General features: G+C 39.7%; 1 protein-coding gene across 1 annotated transcript in view; it reads right to left on the bottom strand.

The window, feature by feature from the left end:
- The window catches only part of LOC109469358 (polycystic kidney disease protein 1-like 2), a 62,812-nt gene extending 43,751 nt beyond the window's left edge, over window positions 1–19,061 (bottom strand). The window contains exons 1-7 of the mRNA XM_019767862.1: window positions 19,046–19,061; window positions 16,618–16,776; window positions 13,593–13,836; window positions 12,669–12,844; window positions 12,171–12,309; window positions 11,424–11,508; window positions 9,853–9,999 (exon numbers count right to left, since the gene is read on the bottom strand). Of these exons, the coding sequence (XP_019623421.1) occupies window positions 9,853–9,999; window positions 11,424–11,508; window positions 12,171–12,309; window positions 12,669–12,844; window positions 13,593–13,836; window positions 16,618–16,776; window positions 19,046–19,061 (966 nt within the window). The remainder of the gene's footprint in view (window positions 1–9,852; window positions 10,000–11,423; window positions 11,509–12,170; window positions 12,310–12,668; window positions 12,845–13,592; window positions 13,837–16,617; window positions 16,777–19,045) is intronic.
- Between the last annotated feature and the right edge of the window lie 2,124 nt (window positions 19,062–21,185).

The raw sequence follows: 21,185 nt of genomic DNA, 5'->3' as shown, positions 1-21,185 counted from the left end.
ACTTTAGTCACGGTGTAAGGAAGTCTGAAATCCAGCACGATGTTCCTGTCTGTGCTGTACTGGAGGGTGTTTTGGGGGTTCCAGTAGGTGGCAGGGTCCCCATCGAAGGCTTTCCCGGCGTCGTGGGTCACTCCATTGTAGACCCAGGGCGTGCCGGATGAAGACACGACCCAGGACGGCTGCTGCACGTACATGTATCTGTCTCTAACACTCCCACATGCAGTACCAGCTGCAGAGTAGACAAATTTGCAGTCAGTAATACAATATTATGGGCATGGTAACGTATGGGAAAAACACACATCACTACCAGTAGGACTACCAGTAGACAAAACCCCTGCTGTTACGGTGATTGCACAACTATGTGGCCCAAGGGGTACGAAATGATGATAGGCGTCGCCATATTCATCATGGGTCGACATTAACAGTGTCCCGATGGCTGCTGACCACTACGATTTAGCCCGAGACAACTGAAAAGTCACTTTGGGACATATTTTGGCCGATAGAAAAATAATCAATGTCAGCCTTACTTTCGTCCATCTGGCACCCATCTTTTTGCTCCCCCCCCCAAGTTTCTTGTCTACTCTACAGTTATATCGCGCCTAAAAGTCAGAACGTAAAAAAATAAAGTTGACTTCAAGTTGTTGTCGTACATAATTCCCGAAAAACAGTACAACCTCACTTCGGGACAATGCTGGGACGATAAGAAAAATGAAATTAATTTAAAGGCTTAAACCATGCTGAGAGACCCTGAGCGCCCATGGCCTGACACCACAGCAAGCCACTCGACTTGCCCAGAACCGCCTTCTCCACCTCCCCGCGACGCCCCCATAGAGGTAGAAGCGGCCGGATAAAGTAAAGTAGTAAGCAAGTAACCATGCTAATGATTCCTGGAGGGCTTTACACCTACCAGGCATCTGTGTCACTCTGCAGGACCAGTTGTAGGTGAATCCAGCGGTGGGCAGGAGGCCCTCTGGATCATAGGACAAGTCCCCTCTTACCTCAATATTTTCACCTGTAGTTAAATATCAGATTAACATTTTTAAATTTATCTTCTGTGATGGAATACAAGCGATTGACGTAGTTTGGCCTAGGAATGCGAGGGCTAGGTCAGACCGGAGGGAGAGATCTAGAGAGAGAGGTCCTGTTGGTGTTTGTCTTAGAATAGGAAGTTCATTAAAAGAGACGTTCTTTACAGTCAGACTCGGCTAATCTGTGACACCTTCGCAGAAGGAAAACATGTTGTTTTTGCTCTGTTTCTTCTTCCTCTTCTTCTTCTCCGAACAAATAACGCCAATGACATGAACCAAACGTCTGTCACCATGGTAACTGGTGCTGGGTTATATCATGTTGCAATTTTATAGCAGGAATGATTTAAACTCCTGTCATCATATACATGTATATGAATGTGCTTGAGTACGAATTAACAAAGAGGACCACATGGGAAGGTAAACATTATGCATTTGTTTTGCCCATGTTCCCTTTCTAGTTCTTTTTTTTTTATTTTCCTTTCTTTAAATTAATAAAGTTGTTCGTTAATTACACTAGGTAGTAGATGTTTAATATGTCATGTTGGTTATGTTATGATACTGTTATAGGTTTTATACAGAGCAATATATAACTCCTGGAGGACTGTATTATACTCACTAATGTACTCACTAATGGAGATTTGTCAAATAAACAAACAAAAAGAAAAACAACAGGAGGAAAATTCTCTCTCTAAACAAATTTGCTCTGTGCAAGGCCTATACCTCGAACTTATTTGACCTTCATATCGCTCTGTGCGTGGTAACACCATCTCCAATCTCAGTTGCAGTATCCATTGTATTCAAATAAGTACGAAAACATACGCAAACAATATCAAACTAGACCTTTGTATTCCTAATCAATACTACCTAAAGCCGCATCAAATCAATCAATAATTGGTTCTTTGATTTGCCCTCTTAATTGTTTGCCTTATTGGCAAAAAAATCAGGCTTTGAATCAACTCCGAAATGCATGTATTTTGTCACAAACCTCCCTTTCTTCCTAGTCCTTATAGCTATCCTATCTATGAATGCGTTGGTTTAATTAAAAGTTTGAAAATGCATTATTTCAGTTATAACCTATCCCGGTATGTTGACTTAATGGCTGAGGCCTATTATGGCTTTGGGGCTATTATTCATGTAGGATGATTAGGCTTGTTTAATTTCTTTCCTGTTTCGCTTCATATTTCTTTCTGAAATGGTTTTTAAACTTTGATCTTAAAAGAACAAAAACCACTTAAACTTAAAGCTATGACGCACCAGTAAAATATCTTAAAATCCCGATTACGTAAGACATACTCTGAGTGCTCGACTCGGATCGAAGAGGTCATGGGTTCGAGTCCTGCATGACATGCCACCGATCTTGTGCCTTGGAAAGACACTTTACACGACTTTCCCCGCTTAAGTGAAAATGAGTGTTGCCTGTCCTGTAGTTGAGTGGGGCACAACTCTACCAACAGCTGCCTGTGTCCCACGTGTAATGTACTGTGGCAATTTCAATCAACCAAATCAAATCAAACTCACGTGTTAACAAGTAGACCTCATTTGCCCAGGGCCCTCCCTCGCCGTCAGGTAGACAGCCGGTAGACGGACCGTACCTGTTGTAAGTTTGCTTCGCATCAGCCGACGAGGCACATTGTCCGCCATTCTACATACAGGATGAACAGAGGTGCAAAACTTAGGAACAAAACGGAACGAAATAGAACTAAAGTATGAGGCAAAACATAGAAAATAAGCTAGGTACTACTGGTTCACAACAAAACAGTGAACCAGTGACACCAAGCTTCAGTGCACATTGCACCAGCAACGCCTACTAGTTTCAGTACACAGAGAACCAGTAAAACCTAGCTTCAGTGCACAGTGAACCAGTAGCACCAAGCTTTAGTGCACGGTGAACCAGTAACACCTAGTTTCTGTACACAGAGAACCAGTAACACCTAGCTTCAGTACACAGAGAACCAGTAACACCTAGCTTCAGTGCACAGTGAACCATGGTCAGTAACGTATAGGTCCAGTGCACAAGTAGCACCAAGCTTCAGTGCACAGTGAACCAGTAACACCTAGCTTCAGTGCACAGTAAACCAGTAACACATAGCTTCAGTGCATGGTGAACCAGTAACACCTAGATTCAGTGCACGGTTAACCAGTAACACCTAGCTTCAGTGCACAGTAAACCAGTAACACATAGCTTCAGTGCATGGTGAACCAGTAACACCTAGCTTCAGTGCACAGTGAACCAGTAACACCTAGATTCAGTGCACAGTGAACCAGTAACACCTAGATTCAGTGCACAGTGAACCAGTAACACCTAGCTTCAATGCATTGTAAATCTGAACCATTAACTCTTACCTTCAGTGCATGGTGAACCAGTAACACATAGATTCAGTGCACGGTTAACCAGTAACACCTAGCTTCAGTGCACAGTGAACCAGTAACACCTAGCTTCAGTACACAGTGAACCAGTAACTCTTACCTTCAGTGCGTGGTGAACCAGTAACACCTAGATTCAGTGCACAGTGAACCAGTAACACCTAGATTCAGTGCACAGTGAACCAGTAACACCTAGCTTCAATGCATTGTAAATCTGAACCATTAACTCTTACCTTCAGTGCATGGTGAACCAGTAACACATAGATTCAATGCACGGTTAACCAGTAACACCTAGCTTCAGTGCACAGTGAACCAGTAACACCTAGCTTCAGTGCACAGTGAACCAGTAACACCTAGCTTCAGTGCACAGTGAACCAGTAACACCTACCTTCAATGCATTGTGAATCTGAATCAGTATCATCATTTTAAATTGTTGTTTATCGTTTGTTTGTTTTTGTTTCTATACTATTTCCATAATATTCTACCAGTGACATCACAGTAAAGATGACAGCCAATCCATGGCCTGGTTCCAAGGCTCCTGAAAAGCGTCCTTTTAAGAGACAAACAAAAGTGAACATTAATATGTGACATTTGTATGAATATAAATCAATATATCAAGATAATTATATATTGCTTGTACTTTGAGTATGTCTACGGATAATTCTGCACATTAAGTGATTTCAACATGTGACAAACAAGTTTGCGCTGCAAATGGCAAACGCAGTAGACATTGGAACACGCATAGCAACAGACTAAGGTTGTTAGGCCATGTGCTAAGGATGCCTGCAGAGCGGCTGCCCAAGTTTCTGCTGGGATGGAATCCCAACTATGGGAAAGATCCAGAGGAAGACCGAAAAAAACATGGCTTGCATACGTACTAGAGGATGCCAGGATGACCATGCACCAACCCAGTCGGACTCTAGAGGACTTAGAGAGACTCGACCATGACCGCCAAGTATGGCACAGGACGATATGCAGAAAAAAGGACTGACTTTGACGCAGGCCACTCGCTAAGCTTTGGAGACCCAATTATAATCAAGTACAAGTAGATACAAGTAAGTAGTAAAATCCCTCCAGACAAACTGCCAACTTCGCTGGTAACTGATATCACACTTCAGGATCCTGTATAACGGAAGCTGACCTTGATCGAACTTACCATTCCGTATGAACAGAATGCACAGCACGCTGAGGACAGAAAGTCTGCCAAGTACGAAGGACTGATTAATGACATAAACGTACATAGTGGGTACAGGGCTACACTCGTTACAGTTGAAGTCGGAAGTAGAGGATGGATTAACAGTTAAAACACTGTGAAACTGAAGTCACTCTGTCTAGTCAGTCATAAGGATCGTGAAGTCAGACATCTTAAAAGTAGACTGGGGAAGTGCGCACTTTGTGCATCTTATGCCATATACTGCGCTAGAAACACACAGGGTTGGGAAAGTACCTCAGGGCTATTCTCTTGTAAAAGATAAATTTGATGCAAAAGGCTTGATTCTTTTTTTTAATCTTTAAGATCTATAAAACATTTTTTGTAAGTATACGTATAAACGAAATGTATGTGTAGAAAACAATTTTAATCGAAAGTTTAATGTCCAATGCACACAGTTACTTGTTACATGTTACATTTTACTTACCTTGCGCCCTCCTCTTAATGAGACAAAGGGCTGGCCTAGGTGTACTTCAACGAGTCATCTTGTATATACATGTATATTGAAATAAAGATGATTTTAACCCCCCTACCTGGATTGCAAACACCTCGTATCCCCGGCTGGTCGCAACGTCTCCACACTTCCTGATGGCGTCCGAACGTAATCGGTAATTAGTTCCGCCCAGGATAGGGCCTGGACCATCCTGTATCGAAATGGCACGTGACGCACCATCCCGCCAACACCCCAGTCTGGTAGTTAGTGTTTGGTCTGGAAGCGGCAAATGTATGTATAGTTTGATACAGGAATTTTGATATAGCAAATTCTTAGTCAATGTATCCTATGTTCTACCAAGGCCACAGCGAGTAATTTTCATGGATGACACCAGCGCGCGCATTAATTTTCACCTGATTTGGGGAAAAAAACAAGAAATTCTATTGGCCTCTAACAGTGGTTAACATATGCCAAAAATGGGCAAAGATGTCTGTCACCATGGCGGAACGTGAATGTTAGATACATATGAAGAGAGAAGACAAGACAGGGTTCTGATTGAATGGTTTGCCTTTTACTTTCAAGCAGTGATGAATTACATTCATGTATTATGTGATGGTGGCTGTGTATGTGATCTTCCCACACAATCAAAACACTGTGTAAAGTGATTGAAAACTTGTATTTTTTTAAGTTGTTTCATTGAGATAGAAATGAATGTTGTGATAGCTGGCAATAAACGTAACACAATATTGGCATCATCTCTTGTTTAATAACATTTATAATTTGAAAATTTGCAAATGTAGCAAATGTTTTTTTGGGGGGGCTCGCCTTGTTTCGCCCTATCGCATTAGATTTGGAGTCTGTGGAGGATGTCATCCATAAAATTTACTTGCTGTGGCCCAACCTGGTAAAACTATTTTCAGATGTACACACATGTAATAATAATATTGTAAAACTAAAACTATTGTTAGAAAACCCTATTTATTTGAAAGACACAGCATCAAGTCTAGTTGTCTTATAGCCTAGTGAATTATGAAGGAACTGTAGAGGCAATATTTGCAAGCAAATACAACATATCTCAATCCATCTCCCCCCTGGACAGTTCTAATTTCATGCAAGTCATTTGATAATGCCATGAGCGACCTACAAGCAAAACCGTGAAAATCGGCAATAGGAAATAGGCAACCTTTGTTATATTGACACATAATGCTTCACAATAGCACATGTCAGTCAGTATTTTATACTTTGGGCTTTTAAACCTGCAGAAACAAGTCCCAAGATAAGTCCTTCATTTTAAGGGTGGTACCCTAAAAAAAATCAGCCCAGGGCCCTTAAAATAACTATTTCCAGTCAGAATTTTGGGACTTGCTATTAGGTTTAATATAAATTGGGACAGTGAGGTTTGAACTCACTATTTAGGTGCACGACTAGAATATTGACTTTGAAAAATCGGGTTTCCAAGCCCCAAAATCTGCACTGGATGCCTTTAATCAAATTCTCGACAAAGGTAAGGCCATGTTGATTTGATTATATGGATGACATCCGCGCGCGCATAAATTTTCGGCCAAATTTTCAACCATACTGTAAATCGTACAAAACAGTTGCAAAATGAGCAAATATATGCCGTAAATAATTGAACAAGAAAACATTGGAAAACCATACCAATGTCGTAGAATACCAATATCAAACAAAAGAGACGAAAATGTGAAGAAATGAATTTGAAGACTAGATTATTCGCCAAACCATACCTTGTGTCATTTGTTCAACCTTCAAAACCACGTAGATTTTATAATGTCTGACAGCAACTTATTTTTTTGGCCAAACTTTTTTTATTCGCACGCTCGCATCAGTTTTGGGGTTCTCAGGGGATGTCATCCATATAATCAAATCAACATGGCCTAATGATGAGTCCTCACCATCAGTTGGCACAGTCCTGACAGTACTGCCCAGACTGTAGACCACAGGCACTCGGATAAACTCCACCCAGGTCTGTACAACAGACACAGAGACATGGTCTCTTCCTGTCACGTTCATCACTACCTGAAACTACAGATACAGGTTTTATCAGCACAGGCACACGATGATACAAATAGAGGTAAGCGGTTAATACTTCTTCAGCACAGGCACACGATGATACAAATAGAGGAAAGCGGTTAATACTTCTTCAGCACAGGCACACGATGATACAAATAGAGGTAAGCGGTTAATACTTCTTCAGCACAGGCACACGATGATACAAATAGAGGTAAGCGGTTAATACTTCTTCAGCACAGGCACACGATGATACAAATAGAGGTAAGCGGTTAATACTTCTTCAGCACAGGCACACGATGATACAAATAGAGGTAAGCGGTTAATACTTCTTCAGCACAGGCACACGATGATACAAATAGAGGTAAGCGGTTAATACTTCTTCAGCACAGGCACACGATGATACAAATAGAGGTAAGCAGTTAATACTCCTGGGTGCTATTTGTAAACTAAAACTTACAACATATAACAAGTAAAATCTGAGATCTTATACCTCCTGGCTTTTTATTGTATATTTCATATAGGTTTTAAACAAAGAATTTATCGAGACCGGACACCCCTCTGTGTGAGGGGTCATATACGTGGACCAGACCGAGAATATCTTAAACACGCCAAAGGTCAACGGTTGCGACCACTTTCACACTCAATGGGGTGTTTTCGGGCCACCAAAAGACACCATTTTCACGCCCGAAAACACATATACAACTAGAAAGGCCAATATTTGCTTTGGAGCAAATACAGCGATGGGTTCACCACATTTTACGACATGGCAGGGAAAGAATGGGAAACACAAGGGAAAACAATGATTTACATTGATATAACTATAATATGAAATAAAATACAACTAAAACAACAGTTGGATAGCTATTCCCTACTTTATTGGTTAGGATTTTTAATTGCATAATGCAAACTGTTGATTTTCAAAATAAAAAAAACGTCCATGCCCGGCATTCCAATGCTGGAGCAGGAAAGCTTGAAATACCTACCAAAACACTTGAATACAGACATACTGTCAGTATGGAAATGCTTCTGTGCAGGTGTTAATCAAGTTAAATCCCAACAGCCAATCAGCAAGAAGTATAGAGGAAAGCTGCATGCCTATTGGTTGATGCCCTGCATTCCATTCTGATGACTCATGCCCAAACGTGGTAAACAAGGCAGACTAACACAGTAATACATTTGCTATAACACAGCCAAAAAACTCAAATAAAACCATTCTAAAAGCCTGTATCACAATAATTTAAAAAACGCCTAGGGGTATTTGCCCACTGTACCTCCATACCAAATTTCAGGACCTTAGGCCCTAAAATGAAGAAGCTGAATCCATTTAAAGATATGGCAGGAGGAGGAGGAGAAGGAGAAGAAACATCAGAAAAAGCAATATGGTTTCACCACACCACGAAGTGGTGTGGTGAAACCATAATAAAAACAAAAGAACGTGCATCATTTGCAGCCAAATAGCAAAACATATACCTAGTCTCAAAAGAATCCGTCCAACCAAACGCGAGAAACAGCTGCGAACATGAAAATCTAAATCTCTCACAAAACCCTTCCGCGGAAGGATGTCTCCTCCCCCGGAGGGGGTAAAACTGCGTTTGTCAGAACCAAGGACAGGATACTAGTAGTTGTAACAAAATAGAACACAAACAAAGAAAGAAGTAGCACCAAGGACAGGGCAGTTGTAACAAGATACAACAGAAACAAAGAGCGAAGGAGCAAAGACAGAACAAAGATAGAGGGACTAATCAGCACCAAGGACAGGATGGTTGTAACAAATTACAACCTAACCCAAGACACTGACCGTCTTTGTTGCACACATAATTTATATACCCACTGGGTTTTGTGCAGGTTAAAAAAACTTTATAAATACATTATCACTGTCAGGCTAGCAGTAGTAAGTGAATTCAGCTTCTTCCCGCTTTTTGGTGAATGTACATTTGAAATGATAAACTTTATTGTACATGTATATCCAATCCTTTAGAGACCTCTATCTGTGTCAGTATAGCCGGTATAAAAGACATTCGGCGTAACACACCAGCTTTGCAGGCACTCGATGGGACGGCAGCTGGCTATATCACGCCGAACGATTTGTTACACTTAATCTTTGCACATTTAACTGCAGTCATTGTTTAACCCTATCTAGACGGGAGGGGGGGGGGCTAAAAGTTTCATGGCCAAATTTGATGTCACGTAGCGTCTGAACGGCTAGAGCTAGTACGACCAAACTTCATGACTTTTCCTAGAATATTGTTGGCAACAATTCCATATTATTGGAATATGATAATAATTTTTTGTGTTGCCATGGTAACGGGTTTCATGGCATGGGACAGGCATTTTTTGCTAAATTTAGTAATTTTAGTTTCAACAATAGAATTTTATGGGTATTATGTCAAGTTCCAAATGGTTTCTAGTATTAATAACATCCCAGATAAGTTTATGTAAATTTTAAATTTAAAATGCATAACTTATGCTAATTTGGTGACGTCATTGGCCAAAATCCAAGATGGCGGACCGTATCATTAGAACAGGTATATACAGGTTTTTTTCCTTAAAATTTCAATTTCTTTTTACAAAAAAAGGTCATATGAACGTCTTTAGTCTGTTTACTCGGTTTATATTTAAAGGCATAGCTGTTTCTTGTTCTTTTCTGGGCTCGTGTCAGATACTTAGCGGTTGGTACGTCCACCAGTTCATTAGTCCTTTTGTACATCATGCACAGTCTGTTCATTCTTCGTTTGTATTTCAGTGACCCCAACTGTAGGTTTGGGATCAGCTGCATTCATACATACCTGCACCATGTGCACTCCGAGAGGCAGAGTTTTTGGTGCTATGGAGAGAAGAACGTTGTTTCTTGTCGTGCCTTGAGGCAGGATCTCATCCATCGCGTCTTCTGGAGTTGCCTGGTTGTGTTCTCTCACTGTCCAAAATACCTCCAGCTAGGACATCAGTTATTGAATTAATGAGCGAATGAATGAATGAATAAATAAATAAACAAATGAACGAATGAAGGAATGAATGAACGAATGAATGAATGAATGAATGAATGAATGAGTGAAAGTTTATTCCTGTGTCTTGTGACTCGCTGTGACTATCTTGATCATCCCAAATGGGCGATTATGCTAAATAAATAAAAAATCTAAAACAGAAGCGATAGAGGTACTGGTTATTTTGCATGTGTAATGTGCCAATGGTACTTTTAACTAACAAGATTTCATCCTATGAAACAATAATGTTTTTTTTATTATTGGACCCTGAATTACTTTGACGTTCGCAAAAGAAATTATGCTTTACATTCTTAAAGTTTTTATAAATACCTATACATGACTTAAATGTCACTTAAGACTGTTTTAAGCTACTTGAAATGTCACTGTATGCTTCACCTCAGTTAAGGATGGCTGTTTTACCTTTTGTGTTTGTTTGTTCGTTTGATTGTTTGATTGTTTTTTTTTTTAAACTCTTTCTTTTTATTGATATTTTCACATATATATTGGACAGAAAGTATGGCATGTATACAAAATAAAGAAACACATGTGTAAACCACAAAAGTAAAACACAAAATCTGGAGACAATGGTGTATGATCATTAAAAGAACATAATATAAGTGATGAGGAACCCTAGAAATCACAAACTATTAAAGAAACTAAGCTGAAAGGACACTATAAAGTTTACCCCACTTCCCAATATGTTTCTGAATCTTATCTTGTCTTTTTGCAATTATGTATTCCAATTTTTGAAAGTAAGAAATGTAAGAAATGAAACCTTGTAAGTCTAACCTTTTCTGGCGATATTTAAATATGTAATGTTTACCTAAAAGGATAATGAGATTAGACAGGGTTGGGCATCGATCGCTCAAGTCACCAAATATAACATTAAAAGCGTTCAAATGTAAATGATTATTGGTATGTTTGACAAGCCAGTCATTCACCTCAGACCAGAAATTAACAACTACACGACAATTCCAAAACAAATGAATGACTGACTCTTCCTCTTCATTACAGAGATAACACATAGGGGAGTCTACTAATTTCCATGTATATAGTGTTCTATTTGATGTCAAAAATTTAAAGAGTATCTTATATTGAAACATTTTGGTATGGGTGTCTATAGAAAGTTTATAAATTAAGCTGTAAACCTGTTTCCAGGGGATGGGTGTGTTAAAATATTCCTCCCAGGAGTGTTGTGTTTTATAAGACAGTTCCCTTAGCTTGGACTCTTCCATGAAAAAAGTATACAAATATTTATTAATATTTTTTTTCCAAAGCCAGGTTCTATCTCTACAAATCGGCACACACACACCTGTATAGCAATAGATTCCTGATAGAATAGATTCTTGTTTGATTGTTTGTTTGTTTGTTCTTACCTCATGGTCCTCATAACAGTCAACCAAGAGATCACCGTGCAAGTGAACATTTGCAGAACGATGTACTTGCAGTGGATCTGCAGTACTGCATTTAGAAATAGAAAAAAATCAAAACCAGAAAAGAACAGATCTAGAATGTCAGTTTGTCTGCGGAATATATATTTAAATTTTTGTTATTGGGTAAAGAATATTGAGAGCATTCCATGACAAATTGAAATTTATTTGCAACTTTATTTGGACAGAATGGGCAAAAGTATTTTGGTAAATCATAGTTGATTATCATCCTCGGTGAAGTTAAATAATATCTTCCTGTTTATGAGAGAAAACTTACCTCCTAGCATGAAAGTTCATCTGAGTTGGTAAAATACGGATTTAAGATTAAACTGTTCTCCAACTCAAGAAAAATGAATCAGCAGGAATTTTAAACAAAATCACTCAGTCTTTATCAGCTTTCTGACTCGATTAGATACTTAATTTTTACGCACGTGTGACGTCAGTACTAATCAAAGTTCGCCAGAAGTCGGTACCACCCCCCGTCCCGGTTGACAGAATCACTCGGTCTTCAGTGAAGGTTGGTATGCCCTAACGTTAATGGCTTTCATCGCTTAGCGAGAAGATTGAAGGAAGCCATGTACATCAGAGCATACCAATTTTGGCTGAAGATCTAGTGATTCGGTTGAAAATTCCTGGAAAATCATTTTTCTTGAGTAAGAGAACAATTTACATTTCAGTATGAATAAAACTTACCTTCGTAGTCCTTCGTGAATGTTGGCGGTGACATAACAGTCCTGGTCACCAGGAGGCGCTGTTTCTCCAGCCGTGTCGCTAATGATGCAGCCGGTGTTCAGAGCAGGACATGGTAATGAGTCAGGGTCGCCGGTATTCTCTGTAAGATACAGAATATGATGCATTACAACAAAGAATACATTAGGAATGCTTTATGTGCACTAAAAGAGATTCTCTATCAGTTAGATTTGCTTTGTCATGTTTTTAAGTTTCTCTTTTTTATGAGGTCTTCAAAAATATATTAAACGTTAAAAAGATTACAGGCAAACGTGTCACATACAAAATAAGTAACACACACCTGAACACTTGAGTTTGAATCATGTTGAACATTTTGTTTCTGTATCTTTCAAAGTTGAAAAGTGCATAAAATATTTTTTTTTACAGTCATTGTCTCTTGTTAGACAATGCCAGTTTTGAACAATTTTAAATGCCAACAAAGGCACAAAATGATAGAAATACCTTTCCCATAGAGAGACACTTCCCTAAGAGAAGGTCTGACTCCACTCTGCGTGTTGACTTTGAGCCTCAGGTAGCGACCAACAAACTCAGGTGAGAAATACTGAGGCATGGGGATCCCAGATAAAACCTCTGCTGAGCTGTAGGCAGTCTCCCACACATAGGGACTGGTGGTAGAGCTGGAACATAGAAACAGAAATCTGAGTACAAAATCTCAAATGTACCAGATCAATCTTGATGTACATTTTAACAGTATGTAGATAAATGGATTGTGTTTGCTAATTTAGTACAGATTAGCGGAGGATTGGTTAGGAAGGTCATAATACTCTCCATAAGTAAAGGTTTGAATCAAGCAGCACTTAAAGAACTGCATCATATTGAACGGATACGGATAGACGTATAAACGAACAAACAAACAAACAAACAAACAAACAAACAAACAGGCAAACAGACAAACACATACATACACACATACATATACATAACTTTCATTCATCCATTCATTCATTCATTCATTCAATCAATCATCCACACTCACATGCACATGCTTGATACACACACACACGCGCGCTCGCATACACACACACACACAGGCACACCACACACATACACACACTCACCACACACACACACACACACACACAGGCACACCACACACATACACACACTCACCACACACACACACACACACAGACACACACACACACACACACACACACACATGCATCACACGCACACACACACACACACATCACATACACATCATACAAACACACACACCACACACAAATCACACACAAACACACATCACACACACACACACACACACACACACACACACACACACACACACACACACACACACACACACACAACACATACACACGCATAGTGATGTAGAGAGACATGTAGCAGGATAAGTTTTACCTTTCCATGACAAAGCTGACAACATCATGGACAACATCACCATTATTAGCGATGGTCGCTCTGTGAATCCTGAAGCTAGTCTGTAGATCCACTATCACCCAATGTTCATAACCCTCTGGCTGGTCCAGAGGCTCCCAAACTGTAGCAGAGTCGCCGTCAAACATGTTCTCAGCAAAGTCCACAGTAGAGGAACCACTACTCTCTTCTCCTATCCAGGTTGTGCTGATGTTCAACCATCGCGACGCTGTAGCAGACAAAAAAAAATCACATAATGTGGCGTCGTGTGGCGTAGTGGTTAGAGCGTTCTTTGCTCAAGCAAGGAGACGTGGGTTCGATCACAGGGGCATGTCTGAACATGCGCCCCGACATTGTGCCCTTGGGAAATATAAAGGCACTTTACATATATCCCCCCTCAATTACAGGGACATGTCTCTAACGGCAGTTGTCTTCAGGTAGCGGACGAGAGCAGCGCCAGGCCGGCTGGCGTGATTTTTTTTCATTTATTTATTTCGGATTGGTCGTCCAATCACAACACTTAAGGGTCTTATCCATTTTGACACTGGTCTAAAAGGAGTGGAACTTTTGTCTGCTATGAAAGACAGAAAGTACTGGAGACAAAACTTCACACGCTTCACCTCAGAAGAGGACGAGTTAAGAAGAAGAAGAAGATTTATTTCGGCTTACAAAGAAGCCAAGGTGTCCTAACTCGTCAAAGACTATTTCTAAGGAACACCCTGGGGGAAAAGATGAAAATCGTTAGACATACATGGGAATACATATTAAAAGTTACATACTTAGTGAGATATACAGTTACATACAATAGTGTAATAATATATACATACATTTTTTAAATACTATAATACAATGGAAGAGTCCTAGTATATACATAGTTGCCGAGGTAATATGTTAATCGGGATTGATACAGATGTAATATATTAAACAGCCTATGGATCCCGAAGGGATTTCCATACTTTAGCTTTAAAAGAAGAAAGTGTAGGGGCTGATTTCATGACAATTGGGAGGGAGTTCCATAAAAGTGTGGCTCAGTGAAAGAAGGCGTTATGTGTTCTATAACTGTTGGGGATTTGTACACAAAGGTTATTTCCATTTCTGAGGGGGTATACTTATCTAGAATGTATGGCGGATGTGCTGGTAATAGGTAAAATGTTAGCTAGGTGGGGCGGGCAGTGACCATTCTTCAGTTTGTACAGAGTGGTTACTGTTTGGAACTGACGACGGAAAATAAGCGGCTGGCGAGATGGCGTGATCAAGTAAAGAATTATTTTATTACTTTTAACACCATCACGGTAGTCATTGTACTATCACGGTAATCACGATGTGCATATGACTGAGCATCATACATGTTTTATTTATTTATTTATTTATTACGATTGACCACATACATAAAATACATGGAGGGCATGGTGGAACAGGTGCACCTAAGTGCACCTTTTCAAGGCCACCCTGCCCACATGTATTTCCTTTTAGTACATTTATCGTCAATGTGCTTGTCAAGCAAATAAAATTCTCTTACTGGTGCGTGAAATCTGTACTCATAATGTTCGGCTGAGTGTTACAGGCAGTAGAGTACTGGTAGATTTGCTATGTTGTCACTGTTTGCATACATGACCAAACATAATGTTACCGTACATACATTTCTCATTGAGGCGATTCTCAAGTAATTCTCCTTTACAAAATCAGCTTTTCAGAAATAATTGATATGATTGAACCTGCGTAACATGTATAGGCGTTGAAAACGTATTACATTTTATAATAGATTGCCCGACCTATGATGAAAATTGACGAAAATTGTTACAATATATTACATGTAAGACCAATATAACACTATCCCATACAAAGACAGAGATATTCTATATGTTTCTATCGTGCCCTGTCAACATTTCCACTTATGTAGGCCAATTTGAACACAATTCAATGACAAAACGAGAAAACGTATATAATTCCTGACACAATTTATTACTACATTGTATTAATAGAGTTAGATTAGTATAATTATTGTCTCTCTTTTGTTATACATTGTTTATGAATTAGACCAGATTCCTATTACAGTAAGTAGAACTGTTAGATATTCTCAACACCACCATATGTGTATGTTAACACCACAAACTATGTATGTATATTTTGCCATACGTTGTACCCGCTACATTTGTTGCGCAATAAAGTTCTTCTGTTAAGTGCTTTTTACAAGGATACCTTTCCAAGGTGACCACCCGGGGGACCGAATAAAAGTGGTCACCTTGGACAGGCGGTATCCTTGAGAATGGTTGCCTCACAACAATTGTTTCCACGTCGAGATGTTTTAATGTTAAATGATGTAAGCATCTTCAGTTTTCCGGTAAATGCATGTGGGGAGGGTGGCACATGAAACAATTAACGTCGAACAAAAAACATCGTCTAGCAGTCGAGGCAAATTAGTTATCATAAAGAGTCAACATGATTAAAAAAAAGTGGTAACCATTGGCAGGTATCTGGCCTTCAGCGGACCAAACTCATGGCAGGTTGCGTTGGCCAGGTGGTCACCTTTTACAAGTTGCAATTGCTGAATTGTTGCATAAATGGGGAAAAATTTTGGGACCGAAAAAAAGCGGTCACCAGAGCTTAAAGAGGTGGCAGGTTTGACTGTAGGTCTAGTTATGACTTGAGTGGAAATGAATAAATAAATGAATAAACTTCCCTAGCTGATTCATACGATCTGTACTATAATTACTGTGTGTGTGTGTATGTGTGTGTGTGTGTGTGCGCGCGCGCGTGTGTGTGTGTGTGTGCGTGTGTGTCTCTGTGTGTGTGCGTGTGTACGTACCCGCGTTCGTGTAATTAACCACTAACCTACAATATTGACAACAGTGAGTGAAAAAAATATACATGAAATCATAAACAAGTTACAGTACCAGTGGATTTAGTAGCCTAATAGCTGTTCTAAATCTGTACTAATTAATTAAAGGTATTGAAGGGTTAAAAATCATTCATACAAAATTATTTGTGAAGAGAGAAGAAACGGACTCACTTGTGCATTTGCCGAAGTTCCCATCGTGTGAGCATGCGCACACTGTACATGTCCACTGACTGTTCAGCTGTCCCTGCTGACAGGAGCAAACCTGGTCCAGATCTGGTTTACAGGGGGAACAGCCAGCATGGTGAACTATCAGTACAGCTACGATATATGCTGTAGGTAAGGAAAAAGCAACATCAAGATAAACTTAAGGCTGTTTCCCGACATCGTGGGGTCGTGTGGTGTAGCGGTAGCGTGTCTGGCTCAGAACTAAGAAGTTCTGGTTTTGAAACCTTCATTGACATGCCACCGATCTTGTGCCATTAATGGGAAGTGCACTTTACACGACTTTCCTCACTTGACTCAGGTGAAAATGATTACCTAGCTTCGGTTAGGGATGTTCCTCGGATATAGGACGTTAAATGGACGTCCTGGTTTGGGAGAGCCACACGTACGTATACATCCAAGAAACCACAAACCAAAAAGGGGTAGGGACATGTCCCTGTATATATACGATGGTCCAAATTCTACTATGTAATATTTCGTTACAGGAAAAATAGTTTGAGAGTCACACTAATGGAGATCCCAAACAACAAACAAACAAACAAACAAACAAACAAACAAACAGACCAACTCTAGAAAAAACTTCCGATCCTAGCTTTTTTTGGTGCGGACCCCCGGAAGGGACATATTTTTTAATGGTTCTAGCTCCATGATCTGACACCCGAGTGATGAAACATTGTACAATCGGTTTTCTAACAAGACCATTGAAAATGTAACTGTCGCCATGCAAGTTTTTTTTTGTTAACTGTCCTGTACAAGTTGGATCACTAGAAATTGGTAAATTCTACAAAAGAAGGGAAAGACAAAATAAGAGAATCCCCACCCATTGACCCTATGTATTTCCTTGAGGCCTAACGTAGTCTCATTTCATCTCATCTCCAAAAAGGTAATTATTTTTCTTGTCGACTTAATTCATTTTTTTCTGTCCTTCAGCAGCAGCGGCTATTTGGTAGTAATATATGCTTTGAGTTTTACAAACTAGACAACCCCCTGCTATGCCACGATTTTCTCAACAGACAAGAAAGGCATAATTGACATCGATGTATTGTGTATATCATTATCGGGAACTGCAGACATAGCCTCTACCAGGCTTGAGGGCACGGCTGAAAATAGTAGAAATTGGCCAAATAGAGAGATAACACACCGAGGGAGTTTAGCCATTCAGTTTACAGTTGTGGGCCGGCAAACTGTAAACTGGATGGCTAAACTCCCTCGGCGTGTTATCTGTCCATTTGGCCAATTTCTATTATTTCCAGCCGCGCCCTCAAGCCTGGTAGAGGCTACTGCAGACATACCGACATAAAAAAGACCAAATTTCTTAAAAAAAAAACTTCCCAGGATAGATTAGGGTAGGGCCTAGAAAAAAATGTGTTTCTTGTTTCAGTCTTGAAAACAATAGATATATAGGGATCATCTTTTTTATTAGACGTTGTCAACCTCTAGTGATCCAACTTATACAATTTATTCAGCAAAGTAAAACTTGTATGAAAACACTTATATATATTTTCAATATCAACGTTGGAAAACCGATTAATATTAATTACCGTGCTGTGTTTCGTCACTAAGGGAGCTAGAATGCATCAATCAGCCCAAGGACATTATATACGTAATGTCCTTGATCAGCTGAAAACATTTATATCCTTTGCAGGGATCCACCCAAAAATCCTACAGTGGTCGGTTTTTAATGGACCTATATACCATTATTAGGTCACATATTGTTTACCTGTTCTAAAGAACATTCTAGAACGGTCAGTTAAAGAATAAAGATCATTTCAAAGTTTTCAAAGTAAGGTATGTCTGATTTTTTGCTGCGTCTAGTTGTGTTGACACAGCATTAAATGCCGTATGGGTGATTTAGTTGTGACATTAGACGAAAGAAGTACTGTATTAAAAGTCTATAATATTAGGCTAACGCTACACAAACACACACCACGCTACGCACCCCTGTACAATATAAACGTCGATTGACCGGCATTCATTGAGGTAAACAAACTGTAACGTAATAATGGTATAGGTCCATTGTAAGGGTCGGTTGGGAAACAGGAAATACAACATTTTCCTAGGCCTAATGAAAAGGTAAACATGTTGGGGTCTGGACACATACATCATTAAAATGCCCTATAATCGCAAATCCGCCGGTATTCTTTGGAAAATTTTGCATGTGATCCTGTGATACTTAAATTTCAAGAATGTCATTTTACTGTATACCAGTGTAACATTTCAGTAGTACATTTACGTACATTAACACCACAAATGAAAAATTGTTGCACCCACAGTCAAAAAATTAGATGCACAGCTTCATTTTGGGTGCACAGAAGGGCATATGCATGCTTTTTTATAAGCTCTCTAGGTCAAATTTTGCTGTAATAGTTTCACGTACCTGCTAGTAACTCCATGATGAATATCTTCATTTGCTTTTCGTACAGAAACAGCAGAAAGAGTTGCTGGCCTATGTGCCAGCTGGCATGTCAAGGAGCAACAATGATGCCAGGTAGTTGTGACATAAAAACACAGAGGGATCATCCAAGTGTTAGTTAATTGCAATTTGGATAAAAGCGTAAACAGCGTGCGTCATATACTTGTGATTAGCCCACTCGATTGTAACACTTTATCAAAGACTTGTGATATCCCTTATTATTTGAATGGTTATGATATAGATATGTTAGGTTTTATTCGACATTAGGTCTTATTCAACACACTTATTCTATTGTTGTTACTCTCTTTATGTAGTTTGCCATACATTGTACCTTGTGCAATTTTCGTGCAATAAAGTTCTATAAAATGGAGCTTGCAGAAGGTAACATGTACAGTACGTGTTAGGGCCCGCCCATTTTAGCACCAAGGACATCGCCCTTAGGCGCTAAACGAACCGCTGTAATTGGCCGAGTCTGAGCGCTGTACCAAGGCTTGGAGAGGCAAGCGAACTCATATAACGTCCGCGCGCGCATTGATTTTGGCCTGTTACTAGAAAAAAAAACCAAGAAATTCCGCTTCCTGTAACTATGACCATAGAGTCAGGACAGTGCTGCAAATCGTCAGATTGACGTGAAACCCGTAACACGAAGAAAGTGTCTATTGACAGGACCATCCTGTCAATAACAGAAAATTCTTCACTGTCCACTGTTCCACCTGATTTATTGCTGTTTTGATGATGAATAAAAGACTTTTTGCTTGTTACACTGTGTCACCTCATTCAATTTGTGTCCTAACATTTGTCGTCTCTTAGTATATTTCTAATCTCTACGCATCTTGTTTTTTAGGGCCCTTCTTGTTTTTTTTCGCCCTCTCGCATTAGATTTAGGGTCTCCAAAGGACGTCATCCATAAAATTTACTTGGTGTGGCCTAATGTATATACATGTTCCGTATGGACTAGGGACCGCCCGTTTCAGCACCAAGGACATAGCCTTGAAATATCCTTCCACATGCCGAAATCATATTCGCTTTACCGAGGTTAACCGGTACGGAGAGCTATAGAAAAACGCACACCTTAATAGATTCAAAAGGAACCTATACTATAAATTCTTCCCACAACGACACTTCTGGTAGACAGCAAAAGGAACGGGGGTTGTACGAATGAGCTCCGCGGGGATGGACGATTGAGGTTTCTCCGCGGAGTTGCATTTGCATGTACGTGAGCTGTTACATGCGGCCTTTAAGCTGAACCCATTGCGGGGTGCTACGTCAGTTTGTTTCCAAGAAGCCCCTTTCTCTTCTCACTCGAGAACTGTTGAGCTTGGCAGACAGGCTCCAAGACTGTTGTAGTCTGCATACCGGTACATTTTTAAAACATTTTCCTTGTACGTTTTTTTTTTGGGGGGGGTTAGTAGACTGGATTGTGTGAGGTACTTGCACATGGTAATGTCTGTCCTAATAAAGTGAATTTAGCAAAAATAAACACTATGTAAATTATTAAAACGCATGCACTTTCATACTGGGAAATATATACATTTATAGTCAATAGTGATACATGTACACATCCTGAAAACGTATTATGGCTGATACCTGTCTATGACGACCGCGCCTTTTTCGATCGTGTTGATTATTGATAATAATTAATCATGCTATAACGGCCAGACTGCTGGATGAGGTTTTCTTTGACATCAATTGTTCCATGTGTGCCACCCTCTCCACATGCATTCACCACAGATCCTAAAGATTTTTTTTACAGTATTTGACATTATGTTTTGAGGCGACCACCTGCCCAAGGTGACCACTTTTCTTCGGTCCCCTGGGTGGTCGCCTTGGGCAGGTTTGTTTTGCAGCTAAATATAGTGACCAGATTATGGAATGCTGAATAAGGTTTGGACGCATGGGATTCTGTGGCTAGCTTACTCTGGAAAATCAATAATGCAATCTATTCATTTTGTAACATATTGTACTTCAAGTTTCTAATAAATTAAAACTTCAGAACAAAGTTCATATCAGGACAATCTTCTTTATTTCTGCAACTAGAGCCAGAGCTATACACAAATGCATAACTAAGACAAATGCAACAAACAAAAATGGCTTGATCAAAGAA

Source organism: Branchiostoma belcheri, unplaced genomic scaffold (assembly GCF_001625305.1).
Source record: "Branchiostoma belcheri isolate BF01 breed outbred unplaced genomic scaffold, Haploidv18h27 scaffold200, whole genome shotgun sequence".
In the NCBI taxonomy this organism is placed as follows: Eukaryota; Metazoa; Chordata; class Leptocardii; order Amphioxiformes; family Branchiostomatidae; genus Branchiostoma; species Branchiostoma belcheri.
The sequence above is the reverse complement of the archived record's forward strand: the minus strand, read 5'-3'. Positions and strand labels throughout refer to the sequence as shown.